At 44.8% G+C, this 24,107-nt stretch overlaps 1 protein-coding gene across 3 annotated transcripts in view; it reads left to right on the top strand.

The window, feature by feature from the left end:
* The first annotated feature begins 8,033 nt into the window (after positions 1-8,033).
* Loxhd1 (lipoxygenase homology PLAT domains 1) overlaps positions 8,034-24,107 on the top strand; it is a 136,992-nt gene continuing 120,918 nt past the window's right edge. For all 3 annotated transcript variants that reach the window (XM_042675216.1, XM_042675215.1, XM_042675214.1), the window contains exons 1-4: positions 8,034-8,163; positions 12,037-12,151; positions 19,643-19,723; positions 21,826-22,010. In XM_042675216.1, the coding sequence (XP_042531150.1) occupies positions 8,034-8,163; positions 12,037-12,151; positions 19,643-19,723; positions 21,826-22,010 (511 nt within the window). The remainder of the gene's footprint in view (positions 8,164-12,036; positions 12,152-19,642; positions 19,724-21,825; positions 22,011-24,107) is intronic.

Here is a 24,107-nt window from a genome sequence, read left to right as displayed (position 1 = left end):
TTTACATGTTGAGGGGGCAGGACTGACAGCAGTGCCCAATGTGGGGAGGTTGGAAGATGTTCTAAGGAGTTCATTGTCACTCTGGACATGTGCTTGGGCAATGTAGAGGTGCATAAGGATCCAAAGGCCTGTGGGTGTCTGATTAGTTGCAGCCTCACCGGGGGAGGAAGTGGGCTCACAGGAAGGGCTCAAAGACTCCATGAGGACAGTTTCAAGTAGAGTGTGACTTGGCAATGTGCAGTGACATAGGAGAGAGCCCTCAATAGGAGAAAGAAGAGCTCCTAGAGGCTGGCGTTGCCTGAAGCAAGTGAGGTGTGAGAAAGGCTCATACCTGGAAATGTTCCCAAAGACCTAGAGCATAAGTGACCTGGCTTCAGGGATTTTCAACAAATTGGATCTGAAATTCTGGGCTATTCACCCCAGAAATCAAGTGGAGGAGTATAGTTACAAAATAAGAAGATGGGGAAAGAATTTAATCAATATAGCCATATTGGGAAAATGGAGGAGATCAAGCACCTCAGCTCTATCTTTAGGAGACATTGACGTGAGCTCTCAGATTACAAAAGGAAAGGACAGAAGAGGCAGGAATCCATACTTAATTAGTCTTGGTCAAATGATGGTCTGGTTTATCATTTCAGTTCTGTGAGGTGGCTCTGGAGACGTTCTCAGAGTCATGATCATGGTCTTCACTTGAGGGGACAGTTTGGTTCCCATTAGAGATGACTGGGGTTTTTTTTTGGAGGTTGGGCTGAGTTCTGCTTAGGGGATACCATGAGGTGATCTGTCTGCAGAGATAGTACTTTTGGAATACAAGGTGAATTCAGGTTTAGTGCAATGATTGGAGATTTCCAGTCTCTTTTACTGGTATATGGAGCACAAGATTGTAAAAGGCTTATCTTGATGTTAGGTAAAATGAAGGCTAACCAACCTTTATTACCAGTTTTCAGACTCCTTAAATGATTAACATGGCTCTATGTACAGAGCTGAGGAGGAATCTGACCCAAAGGAAAGGATACAGATACAAATAAAAACAAAGATGCCAAGATTTACCCTTTCTCTTTTCAGTCAGGCATCTACAAATCCAAGTAAAGAGTCATTGTTTCTGGAAAAGTCAACCTTGAAGTCCCTGTTACAGAAACAGGTCCTACAGCTCTTTAGGCTTGCTTCTCCTTAAGCAAAGCAACTCTATTAAGGCTGGAGTCACATCAAAGAGATGGATGTGAGCACTAACCTTCTTAGAAGAAAGTGAAAAGTATGGATTCCAACCTCCAGAGTGTTCTTTTAAGATGTATGTGTATAAAATTATATACATACATACATATGCATATATAGAAATGGAGGTGCATACCTGTTTCCAGGTAGGCAGGGGGAAGAGATAAGAAAATAATGGTCCCAGGCTGGCACCAGACCCAATCTGAAAAATAAACTAAAAGCAAAATGTTTTGGGGGGTATGGCTCAAGTGGCAGAGTGCCTTCCTAGCAGGCACAAAGCCCTGACTTCCTACTAGAGTCAAAAAAATGATTAATTCATACATAAGCCATCTGGTTGGAACCTGTCTGCCTTGTGAGATGTAGAGACAATGGCTTTTATCCTCTAAATCTGTCTGTTTGGACTGATGGAAGCCTTCCCCACGAAAGCACCCAAGGGCTAACATTTTCATGACCCCTGTTGACTCTTGCTGTGGAGCTTGGTTTTTGTCTGCTAGATATGCACATGCTAGACACAGTTCTTTCCTTAGTGTCAGTGGTCTCATGACGGGCAGGGTATGGTGAGAGGTGATGGGAGGGCTGGAACCACTTCCAACGAAGTTTTCCAGTGGAGACTCTCCAGCCACCAGCCAGTGCCTCAGCATGCGCACCACTCAGAATTTAGCCTCATCCCACTTCACTGGCCCCCGTCTTCTGCCTCTCCCTTCTCTGACTCCTGGTCCTAATCTCCCCAGCTCCCTCTCAGAGCAGAAGAGATCACTGCCATTTCCTCCTATTGCCATGTATGAATCTTCCAAGCGTGGGCCTTAACTCACCTTCAATCTTACACTTTCCAAAGAGGGTTTCTTCAAGAAAGACCACTTATTTCCTGAGACAAATTTGGTGTCAGCAGGATGATGGTTAAATGTTTCATTATTACCGTTGTAGAATGTGACACACTCAAGCAAGCAGCTGTGGAACCTAAGGATGCTTTTTGAGGCTCTTCCTTGAGATGTAAGCGCTGTCTACTCATACATCACAGGAAAAGAGCTGTCACTCCTCTATAAAGGAAGTGGAGACTTGCATAAATATTCTTGAGGGATGGGAAGTGATTGCAGCTGGCTTATTTATTTGATATTTATCAAGTGCTGTTTGTTATTTCACTCATTCAAGAATTTCTGAGCCCCTGTGTTGGGCCAGGCCCCCGGGACATTTGAGAACACAAGACTGAGAAAATGTATACACAGTCACTGCACTCAATCTGCTGGAGAAATGGAGGTAATTGAAAAAAAAAAAAAAAATCCCATCTAAACAAACGCTCAGCCTGCAGAGGAGACCTGGAGTTCAGCACCACGGAGAGCTCCCTGCATAGTGGCTTTGTGGGGGAAGCAGAGGAGAGCTGAGGACTCTAGGAAGGACTATGTGTCTCTGCTAGGGAAAGAAGGGGAGCACCTTTGCAATAAAAAATATTTTTAATTTAAAAATATAAATTAAAAACACAGAAAACTTCTGCAAAGCCGCCCAGCCCTATAATTTGATCTAGTTGAGCCCAGCAGAGATTAGTCACTCCTGACCAATGCCAGACAGTGAGAAATAATGCTTACCCCAATGAGATTTTTGGGGCTGCTTGTTTTATAGACAGAGCTGGCTGATAGCAAAGTATACACAAAAGGTCTAATGTCAGTGAACTAAGGTGTGCAAAAGGAAAGCAGAAGATATGTTTAGAAAACAGGGATTCTTCTTTTATTGACAATGGGGCTTTCCTAAAGGGTCTAGATTATAGAGGGATGCTAATATTTGCTTACGGGGCTAGAATTCAGCTAGTGCCATGGTCATCTGTTATTTTCTTGACAACCTTGCAGCTGCACACTCTTCTAAAGCTGGAGAAGAGATTTGCTCCTGATATAAGAGTTGAAAATGCCAAAATGTTCACGTTCCCCACCTCTGTTCCAGCAAGGAAGTGGGAATATGACAGAGGTTCAACCAGTTGGATACATGATCCTCTAGCTGATTGGCAGGAGACAACAGAAACCATTTTAGGAGCATGGACCAAGAGGGACAGGCAGCAGCTGTAGTTCAATAGCAAAAGCTTATTGTGGAGCTTGGTGTTGCAAACTGTGCATCGAGGCTCAGCTCTGGTGGCAGTGGGGTCCTCACAGGACCAGCACAATTGCAGACATCATCTCCAGGATACAGGCACTAAGGCTCTTAAGCCTCAAAAAATTCTGAGATCTCCTCCACTACCTGTAAGTAGCTCTTTCAAAAAAATTTAAATGGACAGTATTGTTTTCTGTTGCTTATGATCTAGAATCCTAGCTGCTAAAATGCAGTTGAACTAGAGTGTAAGTGAAGTTTTCCAAGTCTAACAATGATGTATTCAAAGTCATTCAGAAGGTGAAGATGGAGGCAATGAGATTATTTTGCCCGTTTCTGTTTGCATGCATGTGCACAGCCGACAATGCTGAACGAGATGGCAGATGTTTCCATTAGAGGTTTGATTTCAGTCACCACCTTGTCTGCCCTTTCAGTCTTCATCAGGATGCAGAACTGGGTAGAAATCCAAGAGTCAGAGTTAGCAATGAGGACTCCTACACATGCTGTGCAGTTCAGAGCCTTGTGCTAAGTAAGTCTAGAAGAGAGGATGTGGCTGGCGCTGCTTCCCCAGATCTAGTCATTGGCTTTGCCTGGGATGATCTGGGTCTACAAGGCAGGCCCTGAGCACCCTTTCTTTCTAGACACATGCAAGTTCTTTACAACAAAGAGCCTGGGATGGAGGCACAGTTGATGACCATGCCTGCATCACAGCCTGAACCCAGCTAGGGTGTCACAACTAAAGGAAAAACGTGAAAGTGACAGATGGAATCCTGCCCTGTTCCCGATGTTTTGCACCACCTCCTCATACTTCCTTCTTATCCATTCTTCCCTCAACCAGACCTTGGTCAACAATGGCCTTTTTGCTAATCCAGTAGTTTTACATTTTAAAGAATGTTATGCGAGTGCAGTTCTACAGTGTGAAGGTTCTTATGCCTGTTTTCGTTCACTTATTTTTATTCTTTTGAGATTCATCTATATAGAAGTGTGTATCCTTAATTCCCATTTGTTGCTGACAAGTGTTCTTCTTTATATGTGGACCTTGATTTTTGCACTAACCACTGGCTAGTTGGTGGGGCTATTATGAATAAAGCTTCTATGAACATTCATGTGCAGGTCTTGTGTGGAACCCAGGGATGAAATTCTGGGTTGTGTGGGAAGTGTTTGTTTAACTGTATAAGAAATTCCTGCTCCCACAGGAAGTGTCTGGACTGTGTGTGCACTCATGTTCCTGTCAGTGTCTGGTTTTAATTCACATCCTGCTTTTTTTTATTCATATGTTCTAATGCCATGGGATTCTCTAAAAAAATTTAATTTCTATTTCTTGAAAAGCATTCCAAAAACAGTTTTACCTGGATGGTGCCTCATTCAAAATTAAGGTTTTATTATTATTTTCTCTCAGTGGATTCTCAGGCAAAATATTCCAGGCAATATATTTTTTTTTCCCTAGTAATTTCCTAGTTATCATCAAGGTCTCAGAGGTCAAACCACATGGTGCCAGCAGGGGGCGTACGTCACCTACCATTAAATTTTATTTCTGTCTGGGCTCCTGCAGTTCTCCCCTTCAGTAGAGTTGGGGAGGAAATAGGGTTGTTCTTTTCTGAGTGAGGATGTTTGGGATCACAGATGCTCTTCCCCCTTGGTTAGAGCCAGGGAGGAGCTTCAAGTTGCTCCAAAATGCAAGGTAGGAACAAAAATGGTCTAAAAGTGCTGACTTCTACTCAGATGGTCCCGCTATTCAGAAGTGGCCCTGTCTTCCTTTCCCTCTGAAATCCTCCTTTACTACCCCTCCTTTGGCTTAATGAGATGCCTCTAGAATGCTCCTATTAACTTACACACATCCGTTACCTGAGGACAGGCACAGTGATGCTCAATGTGGCTGAATGTCTGCATCACTGGAAGCTTTGGAATTTGTGCCTTAGACTAAGAAAATTCCATTTCCCAGTCTGGGACCCAGGCTTTCACATTTACAAGGCTCAAGTGACCAGAGTTTGACTGGGAGGCTATAAGCTACTGAGATTTCCTAATTTCAGTACATATGAAAATGACAAAGGTGGGGCAGGGCAGAGGGATCATTGATAAGTTATATTCCTAGACATTACTTTCAGAAGATTTGATTCAATAGGCCTGGGAAGCGGGCTCCACATCTGTATTTTGATAAGCTTCTCAGGTGAGTTTCATCCAGATGCCTCTGGCCTCACACTTCAGAAGACACTGACCAGGACAGAGCATAGTTAAGTATTGGAAGACCCAGGACAGGGAAAGGGAGGTCCTAGGTACCTAAGCCCAGGGACCGGGATATAGTTACCTAGTTCTGGGCAGAAAGGCAGTGGAGGAAGAAGGTGACAACTGAGGAGCTAGGGAAGTCTTGTGTGAGTGGCAAACCAGCTTCTTCCTGCCCTAGGCTTACAGAGTCATCTCTGTCCACAGTCTGAGCTTCAGAGTGGCTACCAAGGGCCCAGCAGGCTGAGAATAAAGACCCTCCCTCTGATCTGGGCCTTAGCTGTAGCTAAGGCCTGTAGCTGGTTAACATTCTTCCTCAGCTCTGAATCAATGTAGGGACCACTGGCTGGGTGAACTGTCATACTCTCACCTGAATCTGCTTGTCTTTGTAATCTGGAAACACTGGTGTCCAAGATGCTGGGCAAAGAGGGGACCACATCATTCCATACTGCTGTCCTTCAGGACTCTGGACTTCTAATCTCGCTGCTTTATGGACTTGCCTGCAATCTGTCCACACACACACACACACACACACACACACACACACACACACACACACACACACACACACACAAACACACATACACACTTATTCATTCATTTATTCATTGAACAAATGTTTTTACTGACGTCTCTGTGTGCCAGTCTCTGGGAATCTGAGAGTAAATAAGTGTCATAATTCTTGCCACCCCAGAGCTCACAGCTGGAGGTGACCAGAGAGGGACAGACAACAGCCTTTTCTGGACAGTACATCCAGAAAACTGGGAGGAAGTAGAAGCTCAGTCCATTAACCCAAGGCCTCTGATGGGCTGCTGTGGGCATGGGAGTAGGAGAACCTATGTTTGACCTGAAGGAAGGCTTCTGGAACAATCTGAAGTGATAACAAGTCATCAAGCTCTCCAGAGGAAAATAAGAAAGAGAAATCCTGATGAGAAGTAGTCTTGGTCTATTCAATCTGCAATAACAAATACCAGAGGACTCATCATGGCTTATAAACAAGAGAAATGTATTTTTCCCAGTTCTGGAGACCAGAAGCCCGAGGTCAGGGTGTTATCAGCCAAGAGACCTCTTTCTGTCCATAGGTAGCAAAGCAGGAGGGGCTCTAAGGCTCTAATCCCACCACATTCAAGGCCTAATCACCCCCAAAGGCCACACTACCTTGACTTAGGAATTTTCATATATGAATATTCAACATACGAATGTAAAAGAGACACAAACATCTAGTCTTTTGGGGGAGTTAAAGGTATCATTAACCTCTACTATGTTCTAGAAGCTTCTGAATAATGGAGTGCTCTCTCCTAGGGATAAATATATACTAGTAGGTTGTTATTCCCTTTTTACAGGTATGAAAACAGGCGTGTCCAAGGCCATGTAGACAGAAGATAATTCAACAGGGAAAAAGGGAGCCCAGTTCTGCCCCTGAACTTCACACTGTAAAGACAGAGGACCAAGAGTTCCAAGTAAATTGAAATTTCTGGGCATGTGAGACTCAATGTGGAAATCTTACCTGTTGGGTTGTAAGGAACCTTAATAAAATCTTAGGTTCCCTAATAAAATAAACTATTCGGAACTCTCCTGGCTGATTGATAGCCAATCAGCTGATGGATGAATCAAGAGCAGCCTCTGGGGTTAGGGTTGGGGCTGAGGGGTGCCAAAGAGTTGACTATCTCATTTAAGTATACAGAGATCAATATAGGGCAAATGGAACATTCTTGCTAAGGTAAGGGAATCCTGAGTGTGGCTGGGGGCCACCTGAACATAAGTGAGCTTCCCCAAGCCCCTGGGTTCTAGCCTAGCAGGGCCAGTAACTCAGTAACTGCCCTGGAGTCTGCATGCTGGCAAAGGGTAGCCATTCTCTTGTGGTGAAAGGAGTGGTCTGGGGATGGGGAGGGAGACAGACAGAATGAGAAAGATCCAGTAAAAACCTTGCCTGCTGCATGGTAAGGTGATCAGAGTTCATGAATAATGGAGAGAAATGGATCCTCCAACTGAGAGCTTGGCTGATTCTGGGGCTCTGCCCTCCTCAGGAGGGACCCAGGCCTGGGGTACTATTCAGAGCCCTTGTCGGCTACGTGGCTCAGGTGTCTCCTTAGTAGAGGACCCCTACTTGTCCCTAGAGTGGCCTGGAGGGGTGGCAGGTTGTTCTTCCTGTTATAAGGTCAGGTGGGAAATGGATGCCAAGAACTGTGTGTCACCTGAGTCTCCGTGAAGGGCCGGAGCTGGGGCAGGAGGAAGGAGGACAGCCTTTCTCTTCATAAATAAGAAAGAAGACCCAGAGAGAGCCCCAGGGCAGGTGCAGAGTGGGAGGGAGGGGAGAGGGAGAGGACAGCAGCAGCAAGGGCAAAGAAAAAGTATTGACACTGGCTCAGGGGCTGGAGAAGAGAAAGAAGAGTGGGACCAGGAAAGAGAGCCAGAGTGACCCAGCTAGACCTGAAGTCACAAGAGGATTCTACCACTCTGAGAAGCGAGGGTCACAGGAGTGGGGGGGAGGTGCATGAGTCTGCAAGTGCTGGGCAAGGGCCGCCAGCAAGATGATGCCCCAGAAGAAGAAGAGGAGGAAAAAAGACATCGACTTCCTGCGCGTGTATGAGGAGGAGCTTCTGAACTATGCCTCAGAGGATGACGAGGATGAGCTGGAACATGAATACTACAAGGCTAAAGGTAGGTGGTCCTGCCAGGCAGGGGTGGAGCATGTGGCTGCCAGATCTGTCTCTCTTTCTGGGCGGTGAGTTTGGGATTTTGGCCCACAGGTCATCCTGTGTGTCTGTCCTTTATGAAGGCACCATGCCACAGATCCCATGGCACTGCTGATAAGGAGATGTGCCTTTAGGTAGCATTCTGGTGGGGCAGAACAGACTAGAAGCTTGGTGTCTGCAGGTTCCAGGTGCAGAAAATCAACCTTACCTAAAAAGCAACCTTACCATCATCCTTCAAAGAAGAAATTATTTCCACTTCATAGATGAGAAAACTGAGACTTAGTAAGAAATTTAGTTGAGATGACATAGCATGACGCAATTGAGACTCAAAGCCAGGTCAGCTCAGTACCAGGGTCCTTATTGACGTCAGTGATTACTTTTAGCCATTTATTTGTGCACTGTAGCTAACCCTCCATCTAGGTAAGTCTTTGCTGAGTCCCTCCCATGTTCCAGGCTGTGAGCTAAGAGCAATACTACATGGCCTTTGATGAATTCATTCCAGGGGACTTTATTAGTTGGGGTTCTCTTCTGGTAGTCAAACCGAATTTTTCATTTTCTGCAAGATGTCAGATTTCTACCAGATCATTCTTCAGCCACTCAAATTGCACTTTAATTAGAATTTTTCAATAGAGGAATAGTTTATCTATGGTGCAAAACTCACAGAGGTACCGCAGGATAGATTTTTATCTTGTGGCTTGAGGTACTTGTGTAGCTACTTTTAGAATCCTGTTCTACAAAATCCTTCACACCTCTAACGGCTCTCCTGGATCTACCATCAGAAATCAGTTGCTCTGTTTTTGGACTCCATACCAATGACATTGTGCAGTGTGTACTATTTTGTGGCTATCTGCTCTTTCACTCAGCATTGCATCTGAGACATTTATCCATGATGTGAATGTGTTATATCATATAGTTTGTTCCTTTTGCTGCCGGTACTGGGGCTTCCTTTCAGCGCTTCATTCTCTTGCTTAGTCCTCGCCTGACTTTCCCACAAGGCTAATGCTCTACTACATGAACCACAGCCTCATTTCCAGCTTTTTGTGGGTTAATTGGAGATAAGAAGCTCTCGGATTTGTCTGCCTGGACTGGCTCTGAACTGGGATTCAGATCTAGCCCCCTGATACCTAAGATTATAGGTGACCACTGGCACCCCAGCTTACTTTGTTCTTCTTAAGTTGTTGGATATTCTTGCATTTATAAACAGGGCACTGTTGGCTTAACTTTTTTGTTGCTAGATATTCAATTATTTCTCCTTTATTCCACTGTATGGAAAGACCATGGTTTATTTATCCTTTCACTGTTTATTTATCCTTTTACTGTTGTTTTCAGTTTGACTCTATTAGAGATAAAGTTACTGTGAACATGTGTGTTCCTAGGGCTTTGTGCAAACATGTTTTCACCTTTTGAATCAATGTCTAAAAGTGGAATTTTTGGATCTTATGGAAAGTGGATATGTGTCTTTTAAAGAAATTGTTTATTTAAAACTTATAGGGATTTCCTCTTTCTGATTTGCTTGTATGAATTCTCTCTTTTTGTGAGCAGGGTCTTGTTATACTGTAGCCTACACTGTCCTTCAACTCAAGCTCCTCCGGCCTCAGCCTGGGATTAAAGACATGTAGCACCATGTCTGGCTATTTTGGTGAATTCTTTATATCTTCTAGGTATGAGTCCTTTGTTGGCTATGAGTTGCAAATATCATTTCATATACTATGGCTCACTTTGCCATTCTCTTAACTATAATTAAACCCAATGGCTCAGTTTAATTATGGTCACTGCCCTATTTCAGAAGCAGCTATCTACTCCTGACTCAGCCATTGAGATAGCTTTATCATCCCTCTCCTATAGCCTCGGAGTGTCCTCTTCTCTAAACTAGCCCACTCAGGCCTCTTCATCTTCTCTCATGTGATGTGGTTCTAGAATTTCCACTAGGCTGACTTTTCTCCTGTGGACATTTGATTTGGAAATTCCCTGTGTATATACAAGCCTGGCGGCCACACTCCAAGCCCAAGTTGTTGCTGGAGGACCAGAGGAGGGGTCCAGGGGGCATTTGTAGATCAAGGCTCTAGTTCAAGAGACAGGGACTTACACATATGTGCTGCTATCCTTTAAGATCTGGGGCTTGGTTAGATCTAGGGATATCCCATGGTCTACTCGCCCCTGAACACTATAGCTACTGGTCTTCCCAGGCCTGAAAGGAACATGTTAGAATTAGTGATGTCCTCACAGGCTCTGAAATACCATGCAGCACGTGCTTGTCAGTTGAGCTAACACCGTCTGCCAAAGGAACTAGCTGGTAGCTTCTAGAATTGAATTAGGTTTCTCTGCATAAACAACAATGGGCTTTTTTAAAAAAGAAAGAAAGGAAAGCTATTTTATTGGGTAAATACTGTATACCAGAGCCTGTAGATCCAGCATCTTCAATCCTCAGAACAGCTTTGTAAAGCAGGCATTGTTGTTCTGTGTTACAGGCAGGTTGATTCTTATACAAGGCCATTGTGCTCCTGTGATGAGTTGTGGCTGTCCCCACATGGCTGTGACACATGTGACATGTGACACATGTCCAGCACTTTGTCTCAGCCTTCAGACCCCTGGGCTGGTTGGAGGATTAGTAAGTAGTACCTGTATCATACCTGCCATAGGCCTGCCACCCAACAGGTGCTCAAAGGTGTTCAGACGTTCATATCACAATCCTCTGACACCTAACTTTGCCATTTTCACCTGGATCAATGCCCCCTCTGGAAAAGAGGCTGAGTTGATAGGTTTGAATAATCAACATCTAACCTCAAATTATCCTACTCAGCGGGACCTTCTTGGGGCAGCTCAGCTATACTTGGCTACTAGTTGGAGACTTACTCTGAAAAGACCGGAAGGAGAAATGCTAATACATTTGCTTTACTAATTGAGTTCAATCCTATATGAACATTTCCTAGCTCAGGAATAGGCACATAGTAAGGAATCAGCTAATATTGCTTATGACTACAATTATTAAGCACTGGTACTCACATATTCTCAGGAAGTGGTAGGCGTTATTTCAAACACCCTTCCTACATTTTACGGGTGGCCAGCATCATGAATTCTACTTTCCTAACATGGATTTACTTTCTCTTACTTGCTGCATGCATGGAAGATTCCCATATCAACTGTTTCAGGTTAGGCTGTGAGTCAGAGGGGAGACTGGAATAGGAAGGGGAAGTTCATTGCTTTGGGGGACAGGCGTAGCAGCTGAATGGAGGTGGTATGACGATTTCCCCTTCATAGTAGAAGCGATGTGGCTCTGGGTGGCTGGCTGCGGCTACCTGGTCCACGCCAGGTGTGCGCTAGGATTCTGGGAGTTGGTTCTAGAGATGGATCTAGAGCATATATCTTTCAAATTCCCAGCCTTTCAACTTGTTCTAGTAGATTCCACTGTCTTGAAGAAGCCAAGTGGATTCTTGTCCTCTTTCTCCATCAGGCTGTCATGGCACTGAAGCCCTGTCATGAACTATAAACAAGGAAGCTGAACATGTTTCATAAAAACCAAGAGAGGAAACTCAGTACCCCTGAGAAGCTCTTTACACACAGTCCTGGGCGGCTTATCCTGGGAGGGACGTGACCAGATTTCCCCCCTGTTTCAGAGTCTTCTTCCATAAAGGGTGATGGTATTAAGGGTGAGGTTTGGATCTTTCAGAAGGAAGTGATGAGGTCTCTGGCCCTGGCCTGGAGCTTTGTAGTGGGTTCCCAAAGTCCTCTGAAATGAGAATCCCTATAGGGCTGGCAGGAGCCCTGCTTTCTTCTCCAAAGCCACGTTGAGTTCTGGGTTCTCTTTGGAGTTTATAACCTGTCTTCTTTTCTCCTCCAGTCTATGAGGTGGTTACAGCCACTGGGGATGTCCGTGGTGCAGGGACAGATGCCAATGTCTTCATCACGATATTTGGAGAGAATGGGCTTTCTCCCAAGCTCCATCTCACCAGCAAGTGAGTAGCACCGAGGCCTCGTGGGGAGCTGGGATGATAGTTGTATTGATGAAATTTTGGAGCAGCACAGAGGTTGCCTTCTGCTATGTGAAGAAGACACACCTGACCACAGGGTATTTTAAGTGGTGAGGACTCTAACAATACACTGTGTATCTGCTAGGGATTGCCCCATGATCTCCTTCAACCTTCCTCTACCCCTCTTTCAATTTTACAAGCAGGAATATTCTGATCTTAATTTGGTTCTCCCAAGAACTCATACATCTGTCCCTTGATATGAGAGAACAGATACCATGTAACTTTGGTGAAACTCATCATATCCAAAGCCTTGTTTTCCTCATATACCACTGCAGTCTCCGTAGCCAAAGGGTGGTATATATCACCAACAACCATGGGGAGAAGGAATGTTGGGAAGATCATGCAGGCCAAGGATCCCTGAGCTTAAAATGCTCTCCATTATGCCAGGCACTGGTGGTACACTTGTAATCATGGCTACTTAGAACACTGAGATCAGAGGATTATAGTTACAATTAACCCCCCAAAAGCCAGATGTACAGCTGTGGATTAAGTGGTAGAGCACTAGCCTTGAGAGAAAAAGTTTAGAGACAGACCCTGAGTTCAAGTTCCAGGACTAGCATACACACACACACACACACACACACACACACACTCATACCTCATGGAGACCAATATTGTATTAAACCTCCTGGAAGTCATGAACACAGCCACGTGGATCGTGTGTGTGTGTGTGTGTGTGTGTGTGTGTGTGTGCACGCGCGCATGCACACGTGTGTGCTTACCATGTACATGTACACATTGTGTCCTCTACTTTGTTGTAAGCCCCTGAGGACTGAGTGTCTGCCATCTACTCTTGGATTCTCCCCTTCTACACAAGCATGTACGAGCACACAGCACAAACCCTGAGGGCAAGGTAGCACACGGAATTCCAGAGATGGCTGTAAGACCTTGGAAACAATTCAGTTCACTGATTTGGTCTTTGCTGTGTGCACAGGGACTTGACCAGTTGGTTCTTCCCCACTCCAGGCCCCCATCTTTTAAAGCAGCTCTACTTAGAGTTATTTTACCTTCTGAGTTTCTGGGTAAGATACTGGTTTAGCTAAAACATCCATAGCCGTGAGACATGGAACCTCTGGTCTATTCTAAGCTGTTCATGGGCCAGCTGAGGCCTAGAGAGGAACAATGATCGCTTCACAGTCCTGAGGGGGCTGATCTTCCATCCATGTTATTGTTGTAAACCTTTAAATGGACTGTGTAGCCCTAGCATATTGGGGAGACTGCCTTTGAGGCCCACGGGGTCCCTAGCTTATGGCCTGTAAGGTTTACGTCCTGGCACCTCCAGGGGTGAGGAGTGAAGCGATAGAGGGTGGGTGCCCAGGCCACGAGGCTGTGCACTCTGTACCTTACAGGCTGACCAGGACTATTGCATGTGCTGGCTCTGAATGGGGACTTATGAGGTGATGTTAAGGCAGGCATAACATGCTATTTTGTCCATTTCTACAGAACAGGGTACCTGCCTCTTTGTACTGCACGTGACATGGAAGTTTTTTCCCTCCAGTGATGTGGGCACGGTAAAGGGAATATATGAAATGCCCATCCTCCTTGCCATGTGTCCTCCCAGAATGCACTAGGAGAGGGAGATGCCACTAGTACCAGGGAGATGGCCACCTGAGGTCTCAAAAACAAACCCACCAAACAAAACATTTCTACTTTGGGGGTAGATCCTCACTGTCCTTCCTCCTGTTATGCATCCATGATCCTCAGATCCTTCTCCTTAACCTTAGATTCCTGCCCTTAACCATGTTTGTTTGCCTCATCTCAGGTAGGCCCCACAGTTAATGATATGGTACGGTATGAAGGGTGACAGTCTTCATCCCAGCCATCTGGGTATCAGACTTCCCTCTCAATGGACAAAGAAAGACTGTATTGTGAAGAGGAATAAAATGGCTAGGAGTCAACAGCCCACAGTTCCTCGGGAGGCTGCTCATAGGGAGTCTGCCTAGATCTGTTGTGCTCCAGACTGGGCAGCAAGAGTACAAGTCTGGCCAAGACTCTGGTTAGGGGGGTCAATCATAGCCATGCAGGCATACAGTAACAGCTGGGCCCAAAGAGAGGCTGGAGAAGGATGTGTAGGGAGGTGACAGAGCTACAGCAGAGGGCCCATGGGGTCGGGGGGGCCTAACTGAGCCTCTGGCACTTACTCTGGTTCCTAGTGAATAGTTAGAGCCCAGCAAATGCTGGAGGTTTCATGTGGCCAGACTGAGTCATCATAGGGAAGGGCGTACCAGGGCCTCCAGTGGTTTAAAAGGTCTCAGGCAAGAGAGGAGCATGAGAGAGCCAGTTAGCCAGTTAGGGAAGCAACTTATAAAACTTTGGAAATAGTCGCCATACCACACATAGACTGGGAGGAGGCCTGGAGCTGGTTGTTGGTTTAGGAGCAGAGAAGAGGCAAGATGGGCAAACAATAAATGCTCAATTTGTGGTGATGGCCAAGATCAGTCAGATGACTGTAGTGGGCACTACAGATGCGGAAGGAGGAGCCCGAGTCCCGTGGCCTCATCTGAGAGCGCTTCAGATCAGGATATGGAAATTCTGGGTCTGGAAGGAGAACACTGCTTTGTAGGGATTCAGGTTGCTCAAGCAACTCAGACACAGGTGGCAACTGTGAGACATAGATGCAGGTCAGGCCTGTGCCACCCCCACCCTGTTCCTGGGGTCCACAATCTTCTCATACTTTACTGTCCGCTGTTCCCTCTTCTCACACCCAATCCCACCCCAAATCCAAAACATGTGTTAGATAAAGCCTCCACCCCACATTTTTGTGTGTAACAGACATGGCTGATAGCTTTAGGCCCTAGAAAGTTCACACTTAGTAGTATCAATGGCTTAGGATGGAATATTAGATCCCTCGTCTTCAAATTCAGCCCCTGCATATCTTGGAATTTTCCTAACCTTTACTTTGCCACCTCTAGCTGTGTCTCTTGTTCATTTCTGTACTTCGTTTTCTGGGCTGCTACAGGATTTCACCTTCTACTTCCAAATGGCTTAGCAGGATGTTTTTCCTAATATAGCATAATATTTCAAGAAGAACTCTGGTGTCTAATATTAAAATGCTGACTGTCAGCTAGGCACTGGTGGCTCACGCCTGTAATCCTAGCTATGCAGGAGGCTGAGATCTGAAGAGCATGGTCTGAAACCAGCTTGGGCAGAAAAGTCTGTGAGGCTCTTTACCTTCAGTTAAACAGGAAAAAGCCAGACATGGAACTGTGCCTCAAGTAGCAGAGCTTCAACCTTGAGTGAAAAAGCTAAGCAAGAGTGCTAGGTCCTGATTTCCAGCCCCAGTATAGGCACAAAAGTTTTTTAAAATGCTGATTTTTATGGCCTTTCTGGTGGGCTTGGCACCCACTTGACCCACTCCTAGGCAGCAAAGATGGCGACATTTTCTTAGATTCTCCTATTAGTGAACCTCCACTCAGACCTCCTCCTAGTAAAATATAGCTCCCACTCCCAGCACTAGCTCCCAGAGGAAGCCCCCACCTTCTGGGATCCCCGCTTTTGTCCTACTAGACAGGGCCACCCCAACAGAGGGCCGTCTCTACAGGATATGGCAAAAGGATGGGATCTCATGTATTTTCTGGAACACAATTTCCTGCTGAGTACTCACAACCTGAGAGTGTCAGAGAGTGCCTGGCATTTTAGCCCAATGGCTCTGCCTGATTGGTTGCTAAAATGTCCGGGGCAGCCTCTAGAGGCTGTCCTTCCATGAGGACCCTGCTTCATTGCATGGTGGGCATGGGCAGGGCTGTGCACGACATTAACCTTCAACTTGGGGACGAGGAGCCATGAGGAGGCCTGGCTTTCTACAAGACGAGAAGAGCCTGCATTTGCAACGTTTCCTCTACCCTTTGTTATTTCCTCCCCGGACCCATAAGCATTTGTATGTGACTTACCAGCAATGAGCATTCCACAATGAGACCAAGGTGGGTGGCGCTAGGGGCCTGTTTGGATGATCCCAGCTTGCAGGGAGTAGGAAAAGGCTGTCTTTGCAACCTTTTCTCTCTCAGGAAGAGGGTGGGGCATTTCCTATCTTTCAGAGAAGTTGATCTCCATCTCCCAAACACTGTGGAAGCTTGCTGCATCCCCAGTACCATCCTGAAAACCCCCAAATGGCCCCTAAGTTGGCCTGGAGTGCTTGCTTCCTCCATCTCTGGCTCTGCTGGCTCTACTGATCTTTCTCCCTGGTCTCCCTGCTTCCACAAACCTCCCAATCCTCCACTGGAGTAATTGTGAGGTACCAGGACTGGCTATTTAATGAACACATGGTAACTGGAATGTGGCATGGGTGCAAGGTTTCCCTTTGCTGAAGGTTGCTGTCAGAGCATTCCTTCCAGAACTCTCTTCACAGGTGTCCCTGAACTGCTTTCGAAGTCACATCTCATCTTTGGCTAAAATGAGGGCAGGTGCCATCTTCTTGTCCTACTCACTCACTGGTGATGACTGTTTCCCAGTGTTATTGTATCCTCAAAAGATGGAGCCCAGGAATCCCCAAACCTTCTCATATATTTGCCCTTGGCAGTGGGGTTGCAGAGCAGGGGCATTGTGCATTAAAAAAATAATTACAAAAGTTAAGTCTTCCTTTTGGAAAATTTAAAAACAATATAGGCAATAACAAATAAGCAGCACTTTATCACAGTCCTATCATCTAGATATATTTTTTGTATTAATCCCTCAGATTATCATTTTCAAACAAAGATGAAGCTGGGAAGGTGGCTCAGTGGTAGAGTGCTTGCCTTGCATGCATGAGGCCCTGGGTTCAATTCCTCAGAGCCACATAAGCAGAAAAAGCCAGAAGTGGTGCTATGGCTCGAGTGGTAGAGCACTAGCCCTGAGCTGAAGAGGTGAGGGACAGTGCCCAGGCCCAGAGTTCAGGCCCCATGGCTGGCCAAAACTAAAAAAAAAAATACCAAAACAAAATCAAATAAAGATGGCATCGCATTTGTGTTGATTATTTTGTTCATGATTGCATTTAGCCTTTTTTTTTTTTTTTAAAAAAAATTTAAGTCCTTATCATAAGCTTGTTTTCCTTTTGTCAAGTATTCTTTAATAGGATTTTTTTTTAACGGCTGCCAAATATTCCAGCATAGAGCCTCCCTGGGTGATTATTCCTTAGTGTATTTATTTCTTATAGAAATTCTTTGTATTCTTTAAAAAAAATCAGTTATTTTGTCTTATAGATTGAAAGAAAATGCCATTTATTCATTTCTTTGTTTCTCATTCACAAAATTCTGATGCATACGATGGACATCCATGTGTTTTCTAAGCCATTGTAACTCTGAATAAAAACTTGGGGTGTGTTATTATTTTTCCTTGGAAGTGAAATATCTTCATCAACCAGACCCACAATGTGTGCTGACTTAGTTACTTTCCCTTTGAAATTCTGGATCTAGAAAGTTTATTTTCACAGGAAGGAGGGTGACTGGATCTTCTTGGAGGAGATATCTTATTTTTCTCAAACTATTTTTCTGACATCAATGGAGGAGTACAGACAGTGTGCCCAGCATTGCCCTGGCTCCTTCTTCTCCCTGCAAAAGATCTCTCTGAGCTCAGACATAAGCTGACAGCCTGGGAGCCTCATTTCTTCTTCTGCAAACCCAGAAGGTTCAACCCCTCTCTCCTTACTTCTTTGCACCCAGACTGCATCTTTGGGGTCTCTTCCCCCCTCCCCAAGACAGCATCAGTGAACATTTGCATGGGCTCAGCTTTGCTGTAGGAGGGCTTGGAGCTCTCTCCCATAGTGTTTCACCTCAAGGAAACTTCTCCCTAAGGGGCAGATTTTTTTTCCAAAAGAAAGTCCATTCTCAGAATACCAGCTTCTGGACTCTGAAGATCCTGAAAGGACTTCTGATACTGAGCCTGAGTCCTTGGTGAAAAGGCTCCTTACATCCTCTTAAAAAAAAAAAAACAACAACAAACAACCCAAAACAACACTTTGATGGTTAGTAAATAGGCTGTGTTAGTTAGTGTCATGCTGCTGTAACAAATACCTGACATCAACTTAAAAAGAGGCAACAGGGCAGGGAATGTGGATTAGTGGTAGAATGCTAACCTTGAGCAAAAGAAGCTCAGGGTCAGTGCCCAGGTCCTGAGTTCAAGCATCAGGATGGAGGGAAAAAAAGCCAACAGTTTATTTTGCTTCACAGTTAGAGAGGATTCAGTCCATGGTATTGGCACTCTTGCTTTTGGCACTGTGGTGAGGCAGCACATCGTGGTGAGAGGTTGTGGTGGGAGAGCTACTTCACCTCATAGCAACCAGAAGGCATAGAGAGAAACAGGAAGCGGTGAGGTGCCAATTCCCCTTCAAAGACACTCCTCTGTGACAACTTCTTTCCTTTAGGTTCTGCTTCCTATTTTTTTCCACTGCTAAGAACGGAACTTAGGGGCTTACACATGCTAGGAAAGTACTCTCCCAATATTCTACCTCTTACAACCTGCCCCCACCATCAATAGCACTAAGGCTAGGAACTAAGGAACACATGGAGGTATTTAAGATCTCAGCTGTACCATGGGTATTTGTCTTCTATGTCCTTCTTTCTCTTTAAGCTGTGTGTCCGTTCCAGGAATGCTGGCTGAGAGCACAAGGCGATGCCTACTCTCCCAAGCCAAAAGGCTCAGCAGTGGGACAGTGCTAGCAGACTCAGACTCCAATGGCCTGTCCAGGGGACCAGAGCCATTGTTGAAGTGAGACTCACCTTCTACTATTGAAGGATTTCAAGGCAAGACGGTTCCATCCCTCCTGTCTACGCTGCCTGAATTTAGGGTGCTCTGGAGGTGCAACTTGCCTGGGTACTGGATTGCTGAACGTTTCAGGTGTACTTTCCTCTACTTACACCATTTCAAGGTGCCAGATGTACATTTTCTTCACTGCCCTACACTTCTCTGGTTGCTGGTTTGGGATGGAGTTTGCTCCTTCTTGTTCACAATGGCAGGACCAGGGGTCACCCAAGATCTCTACCCACTTGGGGTTTCTGTCACAACTCTTCTCACAAAGGAGGAGAGACAAAGAGGCTGAAGATCCAAATGCACCTTCCTTCCTCCTCTACCTTCTCAACCTGGAGCAATCAGCAGGTGTGGGACGATGTCTTTGGAGAGCCACAGGCTAATTCTTGCTCTGGCTACCAATGAGCAGTGTAGTTGGCTATATAATGGGGTAAATAGTGCCTGAAATTACCTCAGTGACTCAGAGCAAGGATCAGATGAAAACTTAGATATGAGAGTGAGAAATAATACCATGCCCTTACCCTCGTCCTCTCTAGCCACGGTAGAGAGGAATTTAAAATGGGGTCCCGTTACATGTAGCACGTAGCACTTTCCAGAAGTGAGATGATGGAGGAGGAAGAGGATGCCAGCCCTTTGCTCTGCTCCAGGTCTTGTGAACCATGTGCTGGTCTACACTAACTGTGCACATGTTCATTGCAGGAGTGAGTCTGCTTTTGAGAAAGCCAATGTCGATGTGTTCCGAATCAGAACCAACAACGTGGGCCTCATCTATAAAATCAGGTGAAAACCAGCCCCTGATCAAGGTGGGGGTGGAGAAGGCACAACTGATACTTTCTGGGTATTGATTATTCTCCAGGTCTCATTTGAGGGTTGATAAAAGATTCATATCTTACCCTTTCATTCTGAATTACAGACTCCTAAGCTTCTCCATTGAAAACAGATTTCTTAGATTGGGACATTGAGACTTGTTTTTTGTTTAACAAAATTGAGACATATGTTCTATGGGTCAGTGATTAGGAGCAAACCTCTGAGTTCAGACTGCCTGGCTTTGAATATCTGCTCTTCTACTTTATTATCTGTAGGACCGCATGGTTTATCTTTCCAAGCTCAGTCTCCGCCTCTGTAATAATGTCCTGCTTGTCTAAAGCTAGGACTTAAAGAGTCAGTTCTTGTAGCAGTAACCAGTAAGAAGTATATACTCACTGAGTACTACTTTTGTAAAATATGTTTGGACAACTCCTCTGCTTTTGCTTTCTAGGAGAGTTTTGTGACTCTATGAGGATGGGTGCATCCACTAGTCTTGCAAAGAGCTTTCAATTACCATCGTTCATTCTCTGGTCCGTGCCAAGCACTTCCTCTCAAGTTCATGCTCACTTGTCAGAATGTGAAGATGATAGATTATCTTTGGTCAGCTTGCACCTAGATTAGAGTCTGGAGAGAGGTCAACGTGGTCTCAGTTCAGTCCTTGTTTTTCTTTCTTTCACTAAAAAATTTGGGATCAGAGACTGTTTCTGAGACTCTTGTGCACTGGTTATGTGGTAAGAGGGGGATTTACAAGCAGGGAAAGGCTCTTGCAGGAGAGGCTGAAAAAAGGTGTCAATGTCTCTCCATACATATATGTGTGTGTGTGTATATATATATATATATACATATATGTATATATATATATATATATACATATATACATATGAAAGGTAGCCTCTAGCTGCAAGCATACTGGGTGTCAGCCCATGTCAGGCAGTGTCATATATCTTTGTAAAGACTGGGCCTCATGTATCAGGGATATCAACTCTGTGTGTTGGAGTCATGTGCTGTATTAGGCTGTGGTTATCCTGGGATGATGGGTTGGGATAAGAGGTTCCATGTACATAGATCATCCTGTGGTTATATGTTGAAGAAAAAATTAGACAAAGAGTGCCCTTAAGGAAGTAGGAAATGATCTAGAAGGAAGAATTCAAAGAATCTGGATCTATGCTGTTCAATATAGCCAGGTCTGAACACATATGGCTTTTGTGTGGTTACATTGCAGCTGATCCATACTGCAATGTGCTGTATGGAGAAAATAGATACCACATGAAAAGTTAGTATAAGGAAAATGGAAAAGAATGTGTGATGCATTGTTAATAAATATCATATATTGGAAATGCTATCTGGAATGAAATGCAATGCAATATTAACAATTCCACCAGTTTCTTTGTATCTGTAAAAATACAGCTAATTGAAAAATCTAAAATTGTATCTGCAGTTCATAGTACATTTTGAGGAAATAATCATAGGTCTAGATAGTTATGGCGGGACCAAGGATAGTATCTGCTAGTTAGGAGTGACTGGAAGTTATTAAGAGAGGGAATTAACCAACTTAGAGCAGTGGGAGAGGGAAATGGTGCCTAAGGGACAAGCCAGGCCCTTCAAGTCAGATGGTCTAGTCAGCTCTTGCTTTCTGATTAATCTCATATCACCTCTGTCTTTAGTAAGGTCCTGATGAACTGCCTTTTTTGACCTTGATTCAGTTGGGTTTCAGGAGGTGGTGTGTGGGTACAGCTTAGGGCAGAGTAGGAAGAGAGAGAAATGCTGTCACAGACCAAGGTTAGGAAATAGCACTGATCAGGCAGGACTTGTGAGGCAAAGACCAACATGGTCCCACTTAGGGTCCTGAATTTTTCCTCAAAGAATGTATTTCCAAGAAGGCAATGTAGCAGTTGTGCCTACGCATAGCTACCTTGTAAAGCATCCCATGACACACTTGAGGAAAGTGTAATAAAGTAACAGAAACAACAAAATGATCAAGACTCTCACTGGATCAGCAACTGGGGCATTTCAATATGGAAGGGGAATCACCTTCATTCTTTCAGTAAGAATGTGAATCTTGGCTTGTGCCCCAGGATTGAGCATGACAACACAGGTTTGAATGCCAGCTGGTATCTGGACCGTGTGATCGTGACTGACATGAAGAGGCCTCATCTTCGTTACTACTTCAACTGCAACAACTGGTTGAGCAAAGAGGAAGGTGACCGCCAGTGGTGCCGGGATCTGCTGGCCAGCTTCAACCCCATGGACACGCCCAGAGGTCAGTAACTAGACTACTTCACAACCCTCCCTGCCTGATCTGGTCTCATCCAGGCAGCTCTCTTGCTCTGGACAGTCTATCTCTCCAGGATGTTTTTGTTGGCTAGGGTTACTGCAGTCCTATGGGTTTTCCATGAGAAAGTGGTGATTGTGAGGTTCAAAAGAGTGGGAAGTACAAGAGGACCTACAGGCATGATGGAGGGATAAGCTTGCTCTGGAGTGAATTTCCTCTTCTCAACGATTCTCATTGGTGAATGCCTGCCAAGAGCGGTTTTTTAGGGGGAGGGGGGCCAAGGAAGCTTCCCTGGCTTCCTATTCCCTTCCCTTTCTTATAACACCCAAGGGAGGGCAATAGAAAAAAAAAACCTGATGGGAAAGAATGAGAATTTTCATCTTCCAAAGATCCACCATACTGATTTCTTGTTCCTTTTGAAGAACAAAACAACATATTTCAAAAGGCATCTGTGACCAAAATCTTCAGTCTTCATTAATCTTAATTCTACAAGAATGCGAGGTGGGGGGGGAAGGGAGGAGATGGGGAGTTGGGGAGGAAAGGGATGGTAGGAGAAAAACAATGCTTGATAGGAAATGGACTCATTACCTTGATCATGTAACTGTAACCCCTCTGTACAGTATCTTTACAATAAAATATATATTAAAAAAGGATGGGAGGTGATGACAAACATATAAAACACACATTAGGGGCCGGGTATGGTGGTTCAAGCTTGTAATCCTAGCTACTTGGGGAGCTGAGGTAGAAGAATCATAATTGAGGGCTAGCCTTCACAAAAGCTTGTGATACCTACTGAAAAACAAATTAAAGCAAAATGGGGACATAGCAAAAATGGTAGAACACATGTACAGGCACTGCCTGGGTCAGCTTTCTGAAACATACTCATGATGGCGTTTTCTTATATACGGACAAGACCCTGCTGACTCTGTGTCTAGGTCCTTGTCTGGGCCCAGCCCCTGGATGAACTGTGGGATATTATCCTTTTGTATTTCCAGGCTGGGTTCCTGAAAAACCTAACAAGAAAAGAAAGCTTTAAGTTTGAAATTACTGTATTGGAAAACAAAAGGTTAACTTACTGCGTTTCACCTGGAATTATACCAACTTGGTATTTGGCTGCTACTGGAGATCTTTGATGATAAAAATAGGGAAGATAATTAGTTCTTCATCCATTAATTTTGATTTTGCAGGTGGAATATTTCAAAACATGGGGTAGGTCATAGAAGGAGGAGAGGGGAGAGGGAACATTTTCAGGGAGTATGCCTCCCACCACCAATACTTTCGAAGGGAGAGAAGACTGTTGGGGACCAGTCCCCTATCACCACTGCCAACGGTCACTTCCAAAGTTCTTCCTTTTCAAGATTAAGCTATGGGGGAGGGGAGGGAGAAGGAAAGTAAGAGAAAAATGAGGGAAGGGGTAACAAGTTTGACAAGGAATGTACTTATTACCTTACTTATGTAACTGTAACCCCTCCCTCTATACATCACATTGACATAATTTTTTTCTTGTTACAATTAAAAAAAAGATTAAGCTATTCAGGGTTCCTTGATGCTCTGCTTCTTTTAGTACATTTAAAATGATCACTCTGTGTGTGTGTGTGTGTGTGTGTGTGTGTGTGTGTGTTTGGTTTTTTTCCTTTTTCTTTTTTTGTTTTTTTTACATATTGACTTTGCAGTCAAAGGGCTCCTGTTCACCTGGATAAAAAAAGAGCAAAATGACTGTTCTACCCCAAACCTTGAGTTCTTGTTCAGGACTTCAAGGCCACTGGAGAAGCCTCCTGGATCCTCCTGATTCATTCTTCCATGAATTGGTAGGAGTGGGGTCTTACCTTGGCTGGCTCTCCCAGCATCTCCATAGAGTGATCCAGACAGACATCATGCACCATTAAGCATTACCCATGCATAAAGCCTGCCCAGAGACTTAAGCTTTCCACCTCCATTATTGTCTCCCACTTAGAGTAGGCGTCAGGGATCCTGGCATCTTCTAGAGCCTGTGGAAGGCTGGCAGTTGCTTTTCTAGTATATCTGCATTTATTATCCCCGGGAACACAGGCTTGGCTACTGAATTGCTCCAGAAGTGCCATGAAT

This window comes from Dipodomys spectabilis, unplaced genomic scaffold, assembly GCF_019054845.1.
Source record: "Dipodomys spectabilis isolate Male_0828 unplaced genomic scaffold, ASM1905484v1 ptg000024l, whole genome shotgun sequence".
NCBI lineage: Eukaryota > Metazoa > Chordata > Mammalia > Rodentia > Heteromyidae > Dipodomys > Dipodomys spectabilis.
This window is presented reverse-complemented; position numbering and strand designations above follow the sequence as displayed.